General features: G+C 41.6%; 1 protein-coding gene across 1 annotated transcript in view; it reads left to right on the plus strand.

Moving 5' to 3' along the window:
• The first annotated feature begins 2284 nt into the window (after positions 1 to 2284).
• Positions 2285 to 23467, plus strand: part of kctd16b (potassium channel tetramerization domain containing 16b) — a 64109-nt gene continuing 42926 nt past the window's right edge. Inside the window, exon 1 of the mRNA XM_041051852.1 lies at positions 2285 to 3122. Within this exon, the coding sequence (XP_040907786.1) occupies positions 2285 to 3122 (838 nt within the window). The remainder of the gene's footprint in view (positions 3123 to 23467) is intronic.

The following is a 23467-nucleotide window of genomic DNA, read 5'->3' on the forward strand; positions in this document are numbered from 1 at the left end:
AGGAGCTGAAGTCTTGCTTGCTAATGTCCCTGTAAAAGTGATGTCCAAAATTGCTGAAGTGTCTTTGAGTGAGAGCAACAAATCATTACTGATTCTGCTACCAATACGATGCAAGTGAATACCTCCATGTCTCTGTAAACTATAACCCATTTTTGCAAACCAAATCAAATTTAGCTTTAAAATTTAAAGCAGTAACATTATTTCCTCAGAGGTAAAAGGCACATGGTGAAGGAATGCTGAAAAATGCAGTTTTGCTTTAGGCAAGGTTGGTTGAAGATGGACAGATGAAAGACAAAAGAAAGTTGTTCATACTAAACAGGACACTGTTTAGTATGAACCACACTTTCTGATTTAGCCCTGCAGCTGGTGTGTGTTTGTGAGACTACAGATTACACTAAATTATATTTATTTTCATCCCAAACTGAATTCTGTAGAAATCTAATGCATAACGTCCTGCAGACAATAGGTACAAGGCGCAACTACCAATCACTAATTCTGTTCTGTCCATGGTTCTGAAAGAAGAAATCTTGGCCATGCCACAATACAAACAGAGGGAGGCGCTGTTGTTCATTTCAAGCACAAGACAGAAATCACATAATGTTACAACTCAGTGGCAATTACAGCCATTTATATGAGTCCTGAAGACACTATTTGCATTAAAGATTTTAATTTGGAAAATGGTTCCAAACTCAACTCACAATTATGCAGCAGGAAAAAATGTTAAACTGGGAATCCTACACACAGTTTGTAGCCTGGAAACCAAAGTATGTCCCGTATTTATGCTTTCAAACTAAATGTCATGCAAATCGATTCAAGCTGGGGGTCAAATTGCAGCATTGTGAGTGTTTAGCTAATTATAATAATGGTACAAAGATGGATGCAGCAATTTCCTGACAATGCACTGTAAGCTGCTGTGAGAGCCTGGAACTTGGTTTCAAACAGAATTAAAGCGTTCTTTAAGCTTTGACAGAAGCGAGGCTCCGCGTTTGAGTGCAGTGGAGGGTAATAGCATAGGCTAAATTACATACATGTTTATACCAAGAAATACTGATTAAGGTGATCGTGTAGAGACTTTTGTTTTATTTCCACCACCCAGCAGCGACTGTAGCCTGGAATCGCCCCATATGCCTTTGATAGCCTATGTGTGTGTGTGTGAGTCAGAGTGAGTGTGTAAGGGGGGCAGCCGCGAAGACACCACCCAGCTCTGTAGGGCAGGGGAGGCGGTACATGTGTAGAAGGGAGGGTGAGAAAAGGGGTGGGGGGGTGGGGGGGAATGCTCGTTTCAGTACCGCGGACAGCTCCGGTGAAAGCAGCCAGCAGCAGCGGGTCGCTCCTCTCCGCTGCTCTGAATAAATAAATAAATAAATGAATAAATTAATTAATTAATTTAGAAAAAAAAAAAATCTGAACTGAGATTTTTAACACCTCTCCAGAACAGCGGAGGAGGTTTAGTTTAATTCAATCCCGAGCATGCGACATATTTGTAGTGACAGGCTACAGACAAAACCATTACAGGACTCCCGGGGTTTGCGTGTGCAATCTCTGCGAAGTTTCTCGCCACTGAAAGGCATTCTGCCTCCTCCTGCCGGTCCGCACAGTCCGGAAAATCTGCTGATGTTCAAGGGAAGTTGAAGAGATAACAAAAGTGTCAACGCCACATCAGCACCTTCTTCTGCTTGGACTACATCCTTAAAGAAGTTGTTGGACTTTAATTTTTTTTCGTTTACCCAGTTCCAATGCGTACATTTCTGGGTTTGCGCGTGTATGCGGAAGGATTTTTATTTATTGGATAATTATCCCAGAAGAAAAAAAAAAAGGCAAGCAAGGCAAGTTTCTTTTTTTATTCGGTGCAATAGGCTTCCCTCAGCCTCCACCGGTTCCCTTTGTAATGCTCTTTTTATTCCAGCAGCGATGGGAGTCCTACAGCTACTGATGCAAGCCTTTGATGCGTCCGGATACATTTCACCTCTCTCGCAGCACTGATTTTGCTTCTTTCCTCCTCCAAGTCACTCATCTCAGCGTGTTTCATTTAACATTCACAGAGGGACGCCCCGGACTGCCATCTTTCCCCCATTTTGCTAAAGACTGGTAGGTGATAATGGCTATATGGATCGATGAACAATGCTTATTCAGATCTTTGTGAGATGAAGTTGGAGGCCATGCAACGCAGAATAAACGAGGACACAGCTTAGGTAACTTTTTACACTGGTCCATCGTTTTCTTTTTAAACGATTCTTTTTAAACTTACTGTAGAAATAGGTGTGTAGCCTGTCTGTAGCTGTTCATGACGGAAAGGATGGCTCTGAGTGGAAACTGTAGGACTAACCCCAAAGAGCAGGCATCAGTTCAGAACAGTTTCCCAGATGTTGTTGAATTAAACGTAGGGGGGCAGGTTTATTACACGCGTCACTCAACTTTGGTGAGCAACCCAAATTCATTGCTTGGTAAGCTATTCTCCTCCAAAAAAGACGCATCAAATGATTTGGCGAGAGACCCCAAGGGCCGTTATTTCATCGACAGAGACGGGTTTTTATTCCGGTATGTGTTGGACTACCTCCGAGACAAGCAAGTCGTCCTCCCGGACCACTTCCCGGAGAAAGGGAGGCTCAGGAAAGAAGCGGAGTACTTCCAGCTGCCCGACTTAGTGAAGCTGCTGACCCCCGAGGATATCAAGCACAGCCCGGACGACTACTTTCACAGCGACTACGAAGATGGGTCCCAGGGCAGCGACCACCGGCAGTGCCCGCCGCCCTCCCTCGTCCCCGCGGACAGAAAGAGCGGCTTCATCACGGTGGGGTACCGGGGGTCGTGCACCATGGGCCGAGAGAGTCAGACCGACGCCAAGTTTAGGAGGGTACCTCGGATACTTATATGCGGGCGGGTGGCCCTGGCTAAAGAAGTTTTTGGGGAGACCCTGAACGAGAGCCGGGACCCGGATAGGACCCCGGATCGGTACACCTCCCGGTTTTACCTCAAGTTCAAGCACCTGGAGAGGGCTTTTGACATGCTGTCGGAGTGTGGTTTCCAAATGGTGGCCTGCAACTCATCAGTCACAGCCTCGTTTGTCAACCAGCACACAGAGGACAAGATCTGGTCCAGCTACACAGAATACGTCTTCTACCGTAAGTGACACATTGGTTTAACATTCACGCACACGCACGCGCACACAAACTTGGAGTCACCGCTAGAAGGCGCGCTTGGTTTGTTGCTCGTGCTGGCGTTTGTGAAACATCTGGTAATGGGGATGGGAGGGCGTTCCTGGCAGAGGACAGTTTCTTTTGAATGTGTGGGTGAACGCCTCAGTGTGGTGGCTGCTAGGGACAGTGTGATCAGAGCTGTTTCCACCTTTTTCCACACCTACAGAGTACTTGCTACTTGTAATTTGTCAGTGATTTTCCTTGGGCAGAGTCAAAAAGACTAAGCAGCACTGTACACAGCACAAACACAGAGATTATAGAAAGGCTTTGCAGGAGTTTCACTGTGGGAAGCCTGCACCACTTTTGTTAAAAGTCAAGCACAGTCAAACTTACACGCTCTGTTAGTGTCTGAAGTTTTGTCTGAGACCTGTGGAACAAAACCAATTAGAGATCACTCCTGGCGATTGGGGGTTAAGCCAAGGTGTTGTTATCTCTCCCCGAAAGTGATGAAACCTTAGCAGCAAACACATAACTGAAAGGCTAGTTCACATTTTTATCTCAGTGTGTTCAAACCTCTTACAGCATGTTGCAGCATTCAGTATGCTCTCGCAGGCTAGTTTATTTTTCATAAGATTTAACCAGATTAAAATAGCCTAATTTCACTCCCATCTGAGCCACAGTAATCGTCAGAGCAATGATTTGTCAGCGCTTGCCGTTTCTCATCATGGTGAAATTTTCTACACCACCTCCTCTCTGCTTTTATCCAGCCCATCCTTTCAACTTCTTGCATATCCTTCTGGCTTCCCTGTTGCTTTCCTTCTACTGCTCCATATTTGCTGCTCACTAGCTGACAGGAATCTGGCAGTGAGAGAGTGGCAGTGAAGAAGAGATCATCATGACTTTTATGTTGGCCCTTGTAAGATTTTATGATGCAACAAAATAATCCATATTCTCTGATCTGATAGTGTATAATTTATCACAAACTCTTAGATAGCTGGCACAAGGAAGCTGCCATAAAAAAGACAGAGTGTAAGAGATTAACTGTGAATGTGCTTAAGGTTTTAGTTATCCATATAATTGGATGCTATAAGGCAAACCTTTCCACAGAATAATCCCTGAATCAGTAGCAGCAGCCATTTCTCACATTCCATAGAATGTCAGAAAATAAGGCCTTGAAAAAAAACCCTCTTTCTTTTCCATGCACTGAAAAAGGAAAGCACAGTTCCATTTTGGGTGGTATTTTATTACTTTAACCTGTATGAAGACCCACATCAATAGGGTCTGACAGAATACTGTAGGATGATGAATAAGTGCCAAACGTATTATTCTGACTTGTGAAAGAAGAAACTTGGCTTTTTGTGATCGCAGACTATCTAAACTCTCTTCACTGTCTACTAAAATTTCTATAGCAAATACGCTGCAGCTTTATGAATATTTGAAACTACTGCTGGACCCTGTTTTGGTCATTTGGTTCTCATAGCTACTACATACTTTACTACATGTTTAGATCCCAAAAGACTAAATCGGGAGTCTTGTTACATAAGTGAGACAACAATGCACAATGTGCTGACTACTGCTACAAATAAAACCTGAGAAGCTGCCAAGAGTACTGAGATCAATGTGTCAAGGCAGCTATCATGATATTCACTAAAAACACAGAGCAAGAGTTTCTACTTTCATTGTTAAAGAGATGTGTAAAATATGGCCACTGTGATTCAAACAAGAGACGTGATACTGACTCGTCTCTCTGGTAATACTTGTAATATGGAAATCTTAGTTTTTTTGGTCAGGTGTTTAGCACTGAATAGGTGTGGCTTTCCTTTATATTTGAATACTTATCTGCAGACTTTATCTGTAACATGCACTGGAGTCCCAAACTTCAAAACGCAACAACCATACAAAACAGTTTTCAGCTGCAGCCATGTTAGTTCTAAATTCCTGTTCCATCCTCATTTGCAAGTAATTTGTAATTACAGAGCAGACATTTTTGGTACTTTTGGCGGTTGTGATGAAGCGGTGGGCACTGTTTCATATTCATGGGAAACGCTTTTCAGTTCAATAAGGACATCTAACCAAGTTCCTCTGATTTTGCCCATTCACTGAAGTGCCCAAGCCTCCAGATGTTTGGCAAGTAAAAATAGTTATAGGCTGATATGCACACATCCTTAAAGGACTAATTTTCACTTTGGCATGTGACTCAAAGAAAGCTAAAAGTTAGCTAGTTTGTGACATTCTAGAATTGTCGGCAAAAATCTTCACAACCCCAAAATATATTTTATTCAACTTGTTCCAAGATTTTGTTGTAATGACTGGGATGGTGTCCAGGACCGCTGGTTAGAAATCACTGAGCAGTGCCTTTGAGAAAACCACTGCCAGCCTCATAAATCACATAAGTCAAATGATCACATGGTTACAGAGCAAACAAGAGTAAAAAAAACACAAGAGAATGATTCTCTGGGCTGGCTCCAGGCTAAATGAGCTCTGCATTAATGGCCCACATGAAGCAGCTACAACGACTGGATTGCTCTTGGCTCTCATAACCCCCAGAAGTAGCGCTAACAAGCCAAATCAAGTGGTGGTGGGGGCTGGTGGCACACACACTCTCAGACTCTCGTATAGAGACGCACACACACACATACACACACACACCTACCTTATGCAATATCCGGCAGTGTGTCTGTGGGTTGCCTCTGCAGACCTCTTCTTGCTTACTGACAAACAACAACTGCTTCCTGGCTTTGTTGACAAATGTTCAGCTTGTTAGAGGGCGCACACTCAAAGGCGAGCGCATAAATAGGGGAAGATGTGTTGGGCCTCAACACACATGGTGACACAAAAGCCTACATACAGCCAAGCCAAGCCAAAAAAAAAAAAAGATACACACACACACACACTCAGAGGCAAGAGTTTACACACACAAAATCACACAGGGAGTTTGTTAAAGGCTGCAGTCATCCTGTGGATTAAATGCAGTCACTGACAGTCTCTTGTTTATCTGCCTGTCACATTTTTGGTGCGCTCGTCTTTCCCCTCTCCCCCCTCTCCCACATCTTCTTCCCTCTTCCTGCACCTTCCTTGTCTTTTCTCTCCCTCTTCTCTTTTCATGTCTTCTCATTTCGCTCTAGTCAATCATACCCAGCTTTTCTCCCTTGTCTCAGTTCCCCGCCTTCCCTCTCTCCAGCTTCATTTTACTCTGTGCGCCACAGGGGCAAGGAGCAGCCCGGCGGTACCAGTTGCCTTTACATGCCTCAGTGCACCGTCACGCCTCCTGTCTCGCTCCTTATTCATATCTCTGTCTGTCTGCCTGTCCGTCTTCATGATTGTTTACTTACTTTCATCTTCAGCTGTCTCATTCTACATTTTAGGTATTTTATCTGCCACTTTCTGTTTCTGCCTCTCCTTTTATACACTGCCAGCGTGTCTGTCTTTCTTATTTTTTGGCCCTCTGTTGGTCAAATTGGAGGTCCTAAGGTCTTGGGCAATTTTTGCAAGCCATTGTGTTTCACGCATTGTGATTGGATCTTGATTATTATAGCCAAAAGTATGTGAACTTTTGGTCTGGGGCTGTTTTTATGGTCTGGGCATGTTAAGGGAAATAGTAGGCTTTTAACATTGTGCTGACATTTTAGAGAAGCTCTTTTCCTGTTTCAACATGACATTGCCTCTCTGCACAAAGAAAAATCCATAAAGAACAGAGCTTTCATGCTTTGGTGTGGAAAAACATGTCTTAACTGCACAGACTCTTGACATTAACCTTACTGAACATCTTTAGGATTAATTGGACCACCAACTGCAAGCTAGGCCTTATCACAACTTCTGTGGCCAAACTCACTAGTGCTCTTGTGACTAAATGGAAATAAATCTGTGCAGTCGGGTTCAAAAATCGTGTGGAAAGCCTCCCGGAAAAGTAGAGGCTGTTATGGTGTCATATTGCTGCCTACTGATGTGTAATGAGATGTGCAGCAATCACATATGGGTGTGACGTTCACCTGTGTGTCTGCCTTTTGACACATCTGATGTGCTAAAACTGGTAAACATTACATTAGCATTTGTGGTTATGAGTCATCTACTATTAACTCTCAAGTTGGTTGCTTTACAGTAGCCTTCTGGACAGAGTCCATTGTGCCACAAAAAGCTAAATTTAGGATTTTTTTTTAAAAGGTATCTAATTGTTATTATACATTTAGCATGCATTCATTTCTCCATGGGGGCTTCTGTAATGGAGCCAGATAACAACCACTAGTACTTTGCTTAAGGGCACCACAACAGCAGTTGTTGGAGGTAACTGAGGGTCTCAATCATTTCTGTTCCCAATTTGATTGACAGAACTTTGCCAACAAGCCTTGCCAGAAGCCTGAACCTCCTTTATCTCTTTCAAACCTCTTTTTGCTCGTTATCTATTGCCCTGGATTCTTCACTCCTCTGATTGTACCTATCAATCTCTTTTCTGTTTCTGGCTTTTCAAATTCTAGATGGCGTCTGAAACCCTAGAAGGCAAATATATTTACCAATTTGTTGCACGGCTGTTGTGACTGATAATTAATCATCTCCGCTGACGGTTGGTTCAGTCGTATTCACCGCAGGGCCCGACAGAGCCTACTACAACAAAACCATCTCAAAAAACACAAAAACATCTCCAAAATCCGCTGAGAGCAAAAAAAAAAAATCATATTTGGCTCAGGATGTATTTCCCCAGGCTTTATTTTTTACCTCAGCTGTACATGCCAAAGTGAAGTGTGTGTCATTTCAAACCGCCACTTTCATATGACCATGGGAGGTGGTGTGTGACACACCGTGCCATTAGCTTGTTACACACAGATGAGTAACTCTTTTTGTGGCAAATGTGTTTTGGCAGGTGGGAAGAAAGGGTTTATGGTAACGGTTATGGTGTTTGTGTGTGTGTATGTGTGTCTGTGTGTCTGTGTGTTAATATGTGACCCATGTTGCGCTACCTGAGGCATTTGCACACCCGTTGAGCCGCTAGCTAAACACACCTGCACTCCACAAACCCCTCACACACACACACAGACACACACACACACACACACACTTGTAGACGCAAATACTCATCACCATAAGAAACTACATCACGCTCATCCTGCGAGCCTCTCTCAGCCCAGGCGGGTAACGACATTAGCAGCAGTGGTCCCAAGCTGCAGGCCTGTAGGAAGTGATTAGCCGTGGAGCAGACAGGCCGTGACAGCTCTGAGGAGAGTCTTGATAGGGACAGCTGCTACCCTGGCCTCAGCTCCACAGGGAAGTCCACCACCACACACCTCAACTATGCATTATTCAGACTGAGACAAAAAGGGAGGAGAGAGGAAGCAGGAGGAGAACACTTTGACTACTGGTGATGCTACTCCTTTGACTACCACTACTACTACTGGTGGTACTATTATTGCTATACAACTAGATGCCACTACAACCACTAGCACACTGTTAATTCAAGCACTGCTACAGCCTACTTAATACCACTTCAAATGCTGCTGCTGCTGCTGCTACAGTATCATTAACAGTGCTACTGCTAATACAACCACTGGTATTACTACTGCTTATCTTTATTTATGTTGCACTTTGGAAAGGAGTATAAAAAAGCCACATGAAATCAACACTAAAAGCAATAAAATCAAGGTTAAGCGTATAAATGGCAAGGCCAGAACCATAAAAGTGACTTAATTTCAAACTATTTACACGTACAATATTTGAAAATGAGAATTTGAAAAGATGACGCAAATTTAGCCTTTTAAGTATGTGTTGACCCTGCAAGCAACCTTGATGATGTCTTTTCAGCTTCTGTAGTGTATGTAGTAGTCTCAAACAGATGAAAAACCAAGTGTCTCAGAAAGATGTTGGGTCACTGCGTGCCATCAGAACAGCTTCAGTGTGTCTTCCAAAAGATATTCCCTCATTTTGTGTTTTGTTGATGGTGGTGGAGAGTGCTATCTAACATGCCAGTCAAAAATCTCCCATAGGTGTTCAGCTGGGTTGCTTGGTAGCTCAAAGGCTACATCATAAGATTCACATCATTCTCATACTGATCAAACCATTCAGTGACCCCTCATGCCCCATAGATGGGACACTGTCTTTCTGGAAGAGACCACTCCCATCAGGTTAGAAATGTTTCATCACAGGATAAAGGTGATCACTAAGAAGAACTTTGTATTGATTTGCAGTGACCCATCCCTCTAAGTGGACACAAACCATGCCAGCAAAGCCCCTCCCCACGGCATAACAGATTCACAGAATTCCCACACTGTAGGGGTCAAGCATTCAGGCCTATAATGTTTCCCTGGTGTACCTCACACATGCACTTGCCCATTTGTCGAGAATATGTGAGAATAAGGATGACTCACCTGACCACTTTTTTTCCCACTTCTCTATAGACCAGAGCTTATGTTTTTTTTTTTTTTCACAACTCAACTCTCAAATGTGCTTTCATCTTTGTAATGAGGGGTTTGTGCACTACAGCCCCACTGCAATATCCTTCTCTATGTAATTGTTGATGGACTGTTCTTGCTGACACAGTCTGATCACGTCCTGCACTGACATTCTCAGTCACCTGAAGAAGGGTTGCTCTTCTGTTTTTCCCTACATATCGCACTAATAATGCACAAGCATCACAGTCATCAAACGCGCTCTGTTGACCACAATGTCCGACCTTATTTTCCAACCCATTCAAGTGAATGGGAAAGTGGTCTCGGACTTTTGGAACCCACACATATGGTTCTTGTTGCTGCCTTTCACAGTGATATGTTGCTCTGGAGGGTTAGTACAGAAGTACAGAGAGATAAAAACCAGTGTGAGTTTGCCTTTTTTTCTAGTAAAACTCTGACCTGCTGCATTTTGTACAAGCTGTAGGCGAGGAAGAGACTTCTGACTGAGGCAAGAGTACAAAGAGAGTTGTGAAAACATGAAAGCACAGATGACCCTTTCCTTTCCTTTAGCAAAACGGAAAAAAAAACTGCTTTACAATGGGAATATTTTTTGGTTAAAAAAAAAAAACAACTCACTACAGTAGCGGTTAAATCATGTTTCTCCAAAGAAAGGATGACTACTTTAAAACAGCAATAGAAAGGGGAAAATGAGCATGTGAAAAGAGATATGATCTGAAACCCAGAATGTAGAGTTTATTCCCCGTTTCAACATGAAAGAAAATAAGAGAGTTAGATGAAAATAGAGTCCTTTCAAGGAAATCAATTTAGAGTAACTTTGTCCTAAAACAATACCTTTGTTTGCATTTACATTGTGGGCTTTTGATTGATTTTGCTCCACAGTAGGAGGTGCAGGTTGGGCTCAATCAAAGTAAGGGGTGGACACAATAGAAGAAAGAATGAATAAAGGACAAGAGGGTCATATGGAAAGAAGATAGACTTTCTTGTTTGTCTAGCCTCCCCTTGACCTTCTCCCCTTGAAGCTTAATGGAGCTACGTAGCGTATATTCCCATAATCCCTGGCCTCTGGGGGATATGGGGAACTACAGAGCTCTGGGAGAAAGAGAGAAAGAAAGAGAGAGAAAGAGAGAGAACACCAGAGCATCAGCAACAAGCTCCTCTAAGCCCTCTGCGACTCCCTTCCCTCCTTGCCGTCTATCAGCCCATTTTCTCCTCTTCTGTGACTCTTGACACTCTATTCTCTCTGCAGTGGTAGGCACAGTTGATATAATGCTGATGCTCTTCCTCTGTTGTGTTGGAATAAGTGCTCTGCGGTGTGACGAGGTGTGGAGCGTTGCCATAATGACAGAAACTGCAGCTGGAGAGCCTCTTCACTCGCTCAACCCACCGGCTGGGTGCTGCAATGCATCAATGCTTTAATAGCCCCTCTATGTGCGCGTCCAGATTGGCTGGAAACACAATGTAAAGGATGCACAGAATTCCTATCACATCGGTAATTGCATCGCCTAATCATACTAGCGGTTGTTTCCACTGTGGGAGTGTGTGTCACAGTTCAGATTAATGCCTGCTGTCATTTGTTAAAGTTTCTCAAACAGAGGATCTGATACAAAAAAGGAAATATATCCGGTTTGAGAAACTCAGAGAATAATAGATGAGCTCCTATACATGTGATATGTGAACGTGTCTCAGGCATTATTAATAATTAAATAATAGTTACATAATAATTATTAATAAACATAGGCACCAGTATTCACATGTGCAGGCCACTCACAATTTGTTGAAGTTTTACCTAATTTCTAAATGTGGTAAGAACATGTTTCTAAACTTTTACTGGCAAAATCAGCTCAAATTAGAATTTTTGTGGATGAGTATTACTCACTTGTTATTTTGGCACAGAGGAGGTACATTTTATCTTCCTACTATAAGATATATAAAAAGTTCAGACACATACAGAAACTGGAAGTGCTGTAAGCAACTATTTTCAAGGGAAAGTAGCTAATACCTGCTAAAATGTTTACTGTCTTTGCTCCCAGGACTTATTCCTACTATCTGCCCCAAAAGCCTGTCCTGAGTTAGGAAAAAGGGCATTTAAATATGCTGCTCCCTCTGCTTAGATTCAGTTGTAAAATTACTTGAATCTTAAGGAGCTGGTCTCTCTGGATGCATTTAATGTAATTTCTACCTAATGCTGATAACTTGTGACAAACACCTCTTTAATCGTGCTGCTGCCTGTCTTGGCCAGGTTGCTCTTGTAAAAGAGATTTTTATTCCCAATGAGCCTTTTCCTAGTTAAATAAAGATTAAATAAACATTTACATCTACCCACCTCTACCTCACTCATCCTCTTCAGTCTGAAGATAGTGTGACTGATGAAACAGCTGGTCAATATTCAGACTGTTAGAACTTAAACTTCATGATGAAACTTCACAGTTTGATCATGTTTTGGATCCATTCCTTATTAGAATCACACACTGTCACTCAGACAGCACTGGTCCACAGCTTGATTGAGCATACGGTCATACCGTTGGAATTTTATTCCACAGTGCTTTATAGCTTCCTAGGGCAGAATGTCAGTGGCATTTCATTTGTAAGTGGAAATAAAGTCTTTATGTCCATTAAGAAAGCTAGAGGCGCTCCAGAGGAAATTAACTCCAGAGAAAATGACTGAAACCACCTATGGTAACTTGCGATAAAAGCCTAATGAGTCTTATTGTTTCATAAAAATATAATATCATGGTCATTTTTTTCTTATTTGTTGTAAAGGAGAGAGGGACATTTGCCTCAATTTCAATTTATTTTCATTACTGAGACAGGGAGGGATACAAATACAGGTCATACAAAGACACATACTTTTTACTTTTTTTTTTTTTTTAGCATTTTTGCTGCAGTTAACAGATACAGAGGAAAGAGAAGGGAAAATAGGTGGGGGAAGCTGTCAAGGATTTGGCAAATAAGTGATCTAAGGCTGTTGAGGTGACACTGCATAAATCAACTAAAACCTGAGACTGATTATTAATTGCACTCAAAAAGAGCTTTATACTGTTAAAATAGTTAAATGGTCTCTAGCATGACATCAGGCAGCACCTGAAGTTGCAGAGGATGATTCCAGACGCCAATACTACATCTCATTAGTAGTCCCTCAGTGTCATTTCAGAGTGCTCAGCTGCTTGCTAGAGCATACTGTCATCACCATTTCATTCCTAAGTGGCTGTGAAGCTCCTTGTCCATTAAAACGCACAGATATACTATATAATCAAAAAGAAAACAATAACTGCTGAGTTTACTGATGGGTAATAAGGTATGCAGTGAGAAGAACAGTGCAGTGTTTTGGGAAAGCCCCATCACCAGAATACAAGGTGTGGCCTCTTGTGCTTACTCACTTTAAATTAGAAAAGTTTGCTACAGATTGAATATTATTTTTTCCCCTAAATTTGAAAAATTGTTTGAATTTCTTGCAAAAGTGAACAGGGGGTAAGCAGGGCAATATAAAACTAAGTAGTCATTGTTTCTATTGTACACGTTAGTAATAGTAATAACAAAAACAAAAACAAAAACATGAGAGACCACTTATTGGCTTTTTGGTTACTAAAAGAGTTGGGAACCTTAACAAATAAAGAAGGAATCAGTATCAGATTGGTCGGGGTCATTGGGCTATGCTCAATCAAAAATCCAGCGGATCTGAGGAGTGTGTGGTTAATGACTCTTCAGTTATTTTCTGTGCAAAAAGATGCTTGTGAAGATGATTTATAGAAAACTGCTTACTATTCACGGTGTAATGAATTATTGAGTGCTGTTCACAGAGGACTGCACAGTCTGTGGCAGCCACACAGGGGTCCCAGCTGTTTGTTTGTATAAGCAATGGGTTGCTACCTGGGTTCCTATGTACACATACTACCTGTATAATGGCCTCATAACCACACAAGGTTGTATTAGCTGTGTGTAGAGAATCATTTGCTGGCTGTGAACCTGTGTGATTATGGTCTGCAGACAGGAGGTATGTTCATAAATTGGCTTTGCAGGACAACAGCAAGCATATCAGGGCGTAAATACTCGATGGCACAAACACACACATGCACACTCACGCATTATGCAGATAAGATCGGACAGCACAGTCTAGCTCAGACACATTGTTTACTAAAAGATTAACCTGGCCAAAGCTTTAGAGGGATTAGTAAGCAGTGTGTGTCTCTCTAAATCAAAACAACCAGTGTACCAACACAAACCAACTGTCCAATCTGCATACCTATATTTGTGTCTGCATGCAGGCTTTAGCCAGATTGAAGGTCTAGATCTGATCTCTGGGGCACGCGAGGCCTCATTTTTTACATGAACACACTCGTGTGTGCTGGGACGAGAAACAAGCAAATGGAGCAAGACAATTATCAACATCAATCACTTCAGAAACTCATTTAGCCAATTACAGCTGTTATAGGCTGACATTTAGGTGCAATGATCCCCTTTAATCATTAAGGTTCTCTTTCTCACACACACACACACACACACACACACACACACACACACACACACACACACACACACACACACACACACACACACACTACACTTCAATGTGTTAAAACTGTGATATCACAGCAATAATGTAGTTGTCTCATTACATAATGACATGTTCTCCTTGTAGAGCAAATCTCATTCATCTTGATTAGGACACTGTGTGTTGCATGTTTTTGAGTGTGTGTGTGTGTGTGTGTGTGTGTGTGTGTGTGTGTGTGTGTGTGTGTGTGTGTGAGGTGGAATAGAGGACACTGGCCTTTCCAGATCTCACTCTCCTGTTTTCATGCAACACCCAATAACAAATGTCACTTTGCTTTCACTTCTTAAATATCACTCACCCTCTGGAGAAGCTCTTCTTCTCTACTTTACCCAGCTTCTCTTCTCTTTCATTCATATCCCTGCCAATGTACATTCCCCTCATGAATACACTATTAGCTATGCTTTGTTTTGTTTTTTTCCTCAGCAAAAGACAAGAGATTTGCCAGATTGTGCGGGCAAACAAACCAAAAATTGTTTCAAAAACAGACAAAGTCAAAGAAAAATATGCATATTGAGTTTGTCAACCAATGAGCCAAAACTAAAAGATTCAGAATAATTATCCAGGGTGTGTTTGTTGAAGAGAGTTTACTTTGGAACTCAAAATCTTTACAAAGTTTTTTTTGGCTCATTTGTTAATACCTTAACTCCTCAAGGGCATTAGAGGGCTTTGCCTTGTTTGGTTTTTGATTTGCAGCTAGTTTTACTGATCAGGTGGTTTGTGTTCTTGCTGCAACACTTAGAGCATCACAACGCTGTGCTGTTAAATACACCACATGGACCTTCTGGGTATTTGTTGCAAAAGTGTCCAGCATACAGCATGTAAAATATTATATGACACCAAATGGCACATTATGTGCTACTAAGGAGTTTAAAAGAGGAGCCAGAAAGAGGGAGAATAAATGGTGGTAAAAGGAAGAAGAGAAGCAAGAAGAGCAGAGGAGAAAATAACATTACACACACACACGTATATACACACACACGCGAATGCACGCACACACACAATATCTAGCATGGAACACAGCTTAATCTCTGGTGATAGTATCAGTGTATCTATATGCCTGTTGGTTAAATTTCTTATGCCATGGGCAGTGGAGACAGCTGAGTGTGATCAGATCCATCATGGATAACAAACAGGCTTGCAAAAATACAAATATATGCTTAGATTTCACTGGCAGCAGAAAAATATGTTTTGGATTGAAATTTGCAAGTAGGCATCAAGCATGAAAGCCATGAGCATGGTTTTTCTGTTTTTTTTTTGTTGTTGTTGTTTTTCTTCTTGGGCCTCACCTTCCTGCTCTGTATCTGCTGCTGCTTTGAGCATTCCTTTCTCTGCCAGATGTGCAGATCAGATATTCTTTGGTTTACTCTGGAGCATTTAAAGCATCAAGGTGTTGTGCCGAGAGCTCAGCCTTCTGTCTTTCGTAAACAATCTCTGGCTGGTGTTTCGCTGATTTCAAACATCTCACCTGGAGGTGCACAGAGTTGTACAGCTGCCAGCTCTGGAGCTGCCAGGAGATATTTTAGATTGCTGTGGCTTTCGCTGCCCTTAGTGCTCTAAGCCTCTGTCTCACTCTATAGCTCTTATTAACCCTCCTCTATCCCACTCTTTCTTTCCTTGTATATCTCCCCCTGACAGCTGGGAGTGGAAAGTTTGGTTGGTGCTGTTTTCACTGCTCCAGGCCTTTGTCTCTTTCTGTCTGTCCCCTCTTTCTGTATCTGCCTCTTCTCTGCCTTTTCCTTCCTGCAAGAGCTGGGGTTTTGCTGTGATTTAGCCTCATTTTCTGTGAGGTTACTAACCATTGCTTTCAATGCTCTGTCTTTATCTTCTCTTTATTTGGTTGTTTTCTCTATCTTCTTTTTCTCTCCAAGCGCCTGAGGAGTAAAGTCAACAACAAGCCAAAACAGCAGTCCTGCTGGTGCTTTTTATTCTGTTCCATTTTATTTTATTTTCCTCTTCACTCTGCACTATTGGCTCCATTTTTTGTGTTGTTTCTTCATCAGATCCTCATTGGTTACTGATACCAGAGAAAGAGGGAGAAGCAGAGACTTATAGCAAGCAAGAAAAATGGAAATAGAGTTACCCTCAGCACGGGAGATGAACTTCTTGGCTGTTTGCTGCTCTTACATTAAAATCTATATAACATAAATATTTGGCCTAACCGACTGTACATTTCAGTTGTCCAGAAGACCGTAAAATAAACCTCTAAAGGTCAGCACAAGAAGGATGAGTGGGACTGGGAGTCATTTGTAAGTGAGGCTGGGTTCCTTGTTAGGTGTATTTCTGCACTCAATTAGGAGGCGCCACTGCTCAAGTGTGAAAAGAGAAAAGTTGGTGAAAAAAAAAAGGTCACATCAGAACAATTTTTCAGGTCCCTCCAGCAACTGCCAAAGTTTGTCCTATTGTATTTTAGCGTATTTGCAAGCTAAGACACCTTCCACTGAAAAATAACTTCATCAGCTTTGATTTCTACAACACAAAGCTACTGTTTTGGTAGAGAGAAATCACAGCCCAGTGTGAGCCTCCATCATTCAAAGGCTGGTGTACATTCTGCCTTCATGAAAACAGGAAAAAATAATTTAAAAAAAGCTAGAAGTTGTGTGTTCCCCACTGCATCTTCCTCCAGTGGAGCTCCTGCTACAGAAAGTAATTCTTTACAGACCCTTTGACCCTGTAGGAAAGTGACCTCTGCCTGCCTTTGATATTTAACTTTTGACATTAGTATTAATGAAGAACTAAGGCATGATGAGTCCTTGGTGGCTTCTGTGTAGTATGTAAGAGGGACTTTTTACATGCAAGCAGAGATGAACGTGTATACTCTGCGCTTAATTTCTTTGTCGTTCTCATTCACACACACAAACACTTGCAGAATTGATGGAGGACAAGAAGATCAAGAATGCATCTCAATAGATCTATCCCTTCATCCATCCAGTGCGTCTGAAGCAAACTACACACGTAGCCCAGATGACCTTTACCCCACCCACGTCCTCCACCCCTTCATGGGGGATCCTAAGATGTAATCCATCCAGGATGTTCTGGGTCTGCCCCAGGGTCTCCTATCAGGTGGACGTGCCCGGAATACCTCCACGGGGAGGCGTCCTATCCCGGTCAGATACGCACCCACTTCAACTGGCTCCTTTTAATGCAAAGGAGCAGCAATTCTACTCTGAGCTCTTTCTAGATATTTCTAGATATAGTAGATATAGTTTCTTGCACTGTTCTAAAGGGAAAGCTCCAACACACTATAAAATATATTTGCTTGTCGCAGTGTACATGCCACAGACACCCTCAGTGTACAAGTTTATTTATAATACAGTGCTGGATTTTACCCACTGATAACACCACTGCAACACTGGAATGATGTATTGTACATCATTAAGCATAACTTGCTTTTGTACCCCAAAATAACTGTTTACATTCTTAGAGAGCAGGTTTGTGGCCTTGCTACCCAACTCAATATGTTGTGTTACTGAAAAGGAGTAACTGAGGCTTCCATTCTTGATGTTGTCGCTATTAACAAGCTCCGCGACTGAGCCATGTGGGAGAAAACACAAGCAGCCCAAGCTGACCAGCCACAGTTCTTACAGTCTCCGCATAGTATCTCTGTAGATACAATGTGAAGCTTTATTTTTGAGGAGATGTGAATTTAGAAAGAAGTGAGCTCACCAGAAAAACAATGTGTGGAATAAAAAAATACACAATGTACGTTTTTGGTTCTGAAGTGCAATGCTAAATGAGTAAAGAACTCTTTTAATACACAAAAGTAATGCATACAAATTTGGCTGTTGGATCTTCACCTTATTTATTTGATCACTACCCAAAACTGATGACCACTGATGAGGGCGAGAATGAAAATTCCCATAGCTTTACATTGTCACAGTCTTGGTGGAGCCCATTACCATTTGAGAATGCACTCAACTTATTGGCAAGAAGGCAGACAAATCTCAACTAGAGCTCAGAGCAATGGAGCTGGCATGATGCGGTCTGTTAATATCCTGTCATTTCTGTTGCTTTTCTTTTCTTTTCTCTCCTGGTGAACATGTACATTTTTGTTGTTTTGCTTTGTGGATTTTGTTCTGTTATTGCTCTTATGATTTTTGAATGCAAGTTTAGGATTTTGGATTATTTCACTTTGTGTGGGTGTTTCTTCAATTCTGTCTCTGTTGCAGTGATTTATTCCTGCCTTCCTGCTAACGCAGATCGAAATGCCTCCTACTGTAAATTTCAATCTCAGGATGAAATTGTCACCCTGTGCGTTAGCGTGCGTCTGTCTGCAGCATACTCTAAATAAATGACCGGAGATTGTGTTAGTCATGTTTCATTCCTGTCTGTTTGTATTTACTACATCTGTAGTTTATATTTCTGTTTGAATCTGTGCTCAAGTGTATTCATGTGCTTGTTCTTATTAGTCACACATGGAATGACCACAGGAGAAGTCACCATTAACATCCAGATATTGAAATCGAAATATTTTACACTGGCATCCAAACATCCAGAAAATAAGAGAGGACATTTGGGAACACATTGCTTTACTGAGCACACACGGACACACAAACACACGCAAACATACACACACAGAAACGCACATCCACACGCATACACATCCTAATGCTTACGGTAAGACAGGAATCCATTATGGTGTAGCCCAGAGAGAGTGTGAGTTATGTGGTAGGAGTGGATGGGGTGCTAATGTGAATGGATGCCTCTCATATACTGCATGCAGCTACCAGCCAATGAAGTGATGACTTTGTGCATTCACGCTGAGCGGAGGACTTCCTGTGATCAACTTGGTTACGGTGTGATGAATGCGAGTCAGTATGACTTCATTTTGGGGAGGCGAGTTGCTAGAAGCCTTTGTGGCAGATATGATATGTTTTTGAATTTAGCTGAGAATAACTTTGAAAGTGACAGAATGGCTGCAGGTTCTCATTCTGTTTCACATCTATGGATGCATACTTTATTATTACATGCCTGGAATATTAAATTACACTTTATCCAAGGGTATCTTTCATCAGTAAAATGGTTTATGGTAAAGCTTAGTCCTGGCTTGGTTGGACTGGTATTCTGCTGCATGTCTCACAGCGATATAAGATCTTTGAGTCCTTGTTCTTTCCAAGCTTGAAGTATTTTAAACCAGTCCTAACAGGACAAACATACTGGGACTCATACTGTGAAATGAATGGTGCAACACAGCTAATAAGCTACAATAGGTTACTCTCTGGCTCCCTGTCACCTTAAAGGTCAGCACTGTCAAGGCGGCTCGCTATTAGTCAACAGTGCAAACTTGCAGGTCAAAATTTACAAAAGTTGAACCAAAGTCAAAGCTGATTAATTCGCCTCCTCAAGCAGATGTTTCAAATCCTTGTGTGTCCAAGCCTTTAAAGCACCTGAGAGCTTGATCTTCCCATTTCTGTGGCCAGATATGGAACTTACGTGTTAAATAAGACATTTATCTGTATAAAGATAAAGTTAAATTCAAGAAAAAAAAATCACATTTAAAATGTGTGCTGTAAATATTGACAGAAAAGCTCAGTTATGCCTAATATTATATGCTAAAGAGGTTTTTTTTGTCATGTTAATGACAAAAAAAAGTATATGTTGTCATAACATTTTAGCACTGTCACCTAGCAACCACTCAAAGTGCATGATGGGATATTGCTGCCTCGCTACAGGTGCTTTGGATTTCTGAATCTGCCATGTGGCTTTTTAAGAAAGTTGTGCACAGTTTCAACCTTACATTTAACACCAAGGGAGCACAATGATCAAGTCTTGGCAAGATGGGTGATTCATTTTAACAAGAACATGATGTCTTGTTTGTGTTGTCTTTGGCACATTTGCCAAAAGAAAAAGTTTTAGTCTTTATTATTACCAAAGAAAGAACTCTTTCTCAGGACTGCAGTCAACAGTCTTCTGCCATTTGCATCTAAGGCACTCCACCAGGGCAGTTATAAGTTACAAGTATTTCTCAAAGGCACCGCAACAGTGGGGGAGAGAATTACTCATTCACTTCCACCTCTTAGGTTTTTTTTTATCCAGCTGACACAAACATCAGTTCAAGCCAAGCTATATAATCTCTGTCTCACCTGGAATTTTCCCACATGCATCCCCAGCTTTATATACATCATAAATTGTGAGGTCATGAGTTATGAAATAGGGGATCTGATCTAGTATCATCAAGTGATATTTCCACTACACGGGCTGGCTTTCACTGCTGCCTCTACGTGCTCATGGATCATCAGATAAGGCAGCACTCTGACAGGGAAGCTATTGGCTGACAGTGCCTCTGGAGACTCAGCCACTCTACAGTTCACACTGGCAGCAGAAATGACACGCATACTGTATGCACAAACACACACACACACACACACACACACACACACACACACACACACACACACACACACACACACACACACACACACACACACACACACACACACACACACACACGCACATACAGAGATGAATTGCATGTACAATTGTACAATGCAGAGAGATGGACAGCAGTGACAGAAAGACAGACATGTAGAATAACTGTATGTAATAATCATATTACAACGCTTTCTGCGTTTTTAAAATTCTCTCCAGTATATAATGTACACACAAGTGGGCTCTGGCTCATGAGGTAGAGCAGATCATGCATTAATCACAGGGTTTGTGGATCGATCTCCAGCTCCTCCTCTCCACGTGTCCAAATGTCCTTGAGCAAGACACTGAACCCAACCCCGATGGTTATACCAGCACCTTGCACACTAACTCTCTTCTACTGGTGTGTGAATTGGTGAATGAGAGGCAAACTGTAAGTTTTCCCAATAGTAAACTGAATATCTTTGGACTGTTGGTCTGACAAAACTGTACATTTGAAGACATCATCTTCTGTCTGTGGCAACTAATATTTCACTATCTTCTGGCATTTTTTAGACAACATGATTGATCAAATGATTGAAAAACGTATCAGTAGATTGACTGATAGTGAAAAAAATTGTTAGTTGTAGCCCTTGTATGTAACACAGTGAGTTGTTGGCAAATGGCATCTGTCAGGTGAGTAGAGAGACATGATCTTCTTAAACCTCTAGATTAACAGAGGTGAGACTCAAGTTTGAAAAATTCCAACTTCATCGATGAGCTGCCCCCAGAAGCTGCTGGGAGATTTAGAATGTTCCTCCTTTTCTTACTATACACCAGATGATCAGAGATCCAGTGGGACATTGTGAAAAGAGAAAATGAAAAGAGAAATGATGAGCTTCACCAGTGTTCATTTTAAGGCAGTCTAAAAGCATCCAAAAGAAACTCTTTGGTATAGAACCTTTCAGGAAGATGTGACCTTGAGGTTTGCCTGAAAATGATTTTTCACAGTTGCTGTTAGGGTGGGGGCCTTTGAAGTCACGATTGTTCTGGTTGAAACATACTGGGTGTCTTTTGTACATTATGATACCAGTGCTGATGGCTCGAGGAAATGTCTGGTCCCAAATGGAATTCTCTATTGAATTCAATTTATGTGTGTCTCAGTGTGCTCTAGGGACCTCGAGCTTCATAGGGTACAGTGAAAGAGATATATAGTACGGATGTTTCATCCTGATTTTGCAGCGTCCAGCTCGGGGCCCAGAATAAAAATGAACAGAAAGAAGATCGTTTGGTGTGTAAGTAAGCACATAGTTAGAAAGAGTTACTGAGGGAGAATTTCAGTTTGTACTTATCTTTGATATTTTTAATCCCCTGAACATCAGCTGTGAGGATTTTTACATGAATGATTAAGAATATCTCTCTATCAACCTTGTGCTCAGTCAGTCATTACAGAATTACAGCTTAAAACTGTCCCCCTCTTTCATGTCAGAGATTCCTCGTAATATTAGATGGAGTGTATTAAAAGCTGAATACAAACAGTCTATAACGTCTGATAATGTTATAAAAGCACTGCAAAATAAAGGGTACCGAAAATGAGCTCCATTCACACATGCACATGCATTCCTTTCGAAGTTAAATTCCTGGGCCCAACGTGAGCATCTCCTGCAGGAGGTTAACAGCAGGGATTCGTGCTGACAGCAGATAAATCAAGTGTCAGAAAAGCTGCAGATGCCTTTGAACCTCTGAATCTGTCTTTATTGTTTTGAAACACTCTAAACACCAATAAAATACCTGGCTACTTCATTCTCTGTTTGTCTGACAATTATGCTTTGTCGAGTTAAAATGTCACGTCCCAATAAAGTTGAATACTGACATTAAAATTTGCCTTTTGCAATAAACACATATAAGCGTTGGCAAACATTATATAACTACCATCCTGATAGTGCCAGGTCCTCCATTATTTATTTGAATAGGAAAGCCCGTTCTGCTCCCATTAATTCAGTGAACTGTTTAGACCTGCGGTTTTGTATAATCGATTTCAAGGTGCTCTGAAAGGAAAGCGTGTGAAAGAGAGATTCAGGGAAAGAGACAGATATTGGATTGAGGGTGGATATTGGATTGGATAGTCCTGTAGCAGTAGTGCTATACTTCATCCTAAAACATACAGCTGCAATCAGTAAGCTGTTAAGGTGAAATGAAAAGCCATTATGCACTCTGACTGCTCTCATTTATTTCCATTTTTTAAAAACATATTTCTTCAGACAGAATATGCAACTATTTAAGTGGGTTATTAATTTCATTGCTTGTCTCATGAATTAAAGAGGTTTTTTTCCGCAGTCTGTCTAGTACATTAGGTGTACAGTCCGACAGTGCACCTAATATACTGTATGCTTTAGCCTGTTGCCTCAGTCATTCTATGTCAAGAAGAAAAATGTAAGCTGTAATTACTGTACATGTCGTCACCTCTGTATTTGGTGATTGTATAATGCCTGCTGAACTAAGAGGTTGGTTCAACTTATGAATTTCATGTGAACTTGATTTGCATAAAAGCACAAAATTATACAAGCCACTGCCACCAATGGACAAACTAATTTGCATGTAAATACACGATTGGCTAAGCACTGACCCTCTGCCTGACATCAATGAGTGACTAGATGATCACATTTGATGAATGTTAGCCCACAGTGTGAGTCTGTAGTGCCAAGAAAAGACTTGATTGAGACATTTTGTGCAATTACCTGACCCTCTTGTCTGAAGTGCTCTCTTCGGCGAGAGAGTCTACCTTTTTGCAACACTTGGTGAAGGGTAGTTAGTCTTGGCTGTCTCTTAAAGAGGAGTCTAACCATCACCCTGTCAGTGTGATTTAAGGGGGAAAAAAGTGGCGGCAGCTCAACCTCTGTCAAAGGCACAGACTGTCAGGCTCTGCGTGGTATTTGAAGGTTTGTTTAATGTCTTCTTCATTTGACTTTGACTTGAATGATGATTACCGCTCACTGGTACTTATCAATACTCAACTGAAGAATGCCCTTCATGAGCTTTTCTCT

This window comes from Toxotes jaculatrix, chromosome 12 (genome assembly GCF_017976425.1).
Source record: "Toxotes jaculatrix isolate fToxJac2 chromosome 12, fToxJac2.pri, whole genome shotgun sequence".
NCBI lineage: Eukaryota > Metazoa > Chordata > Actinopteri > Toxotidae > Toxotes > Toxotes jaculatrix.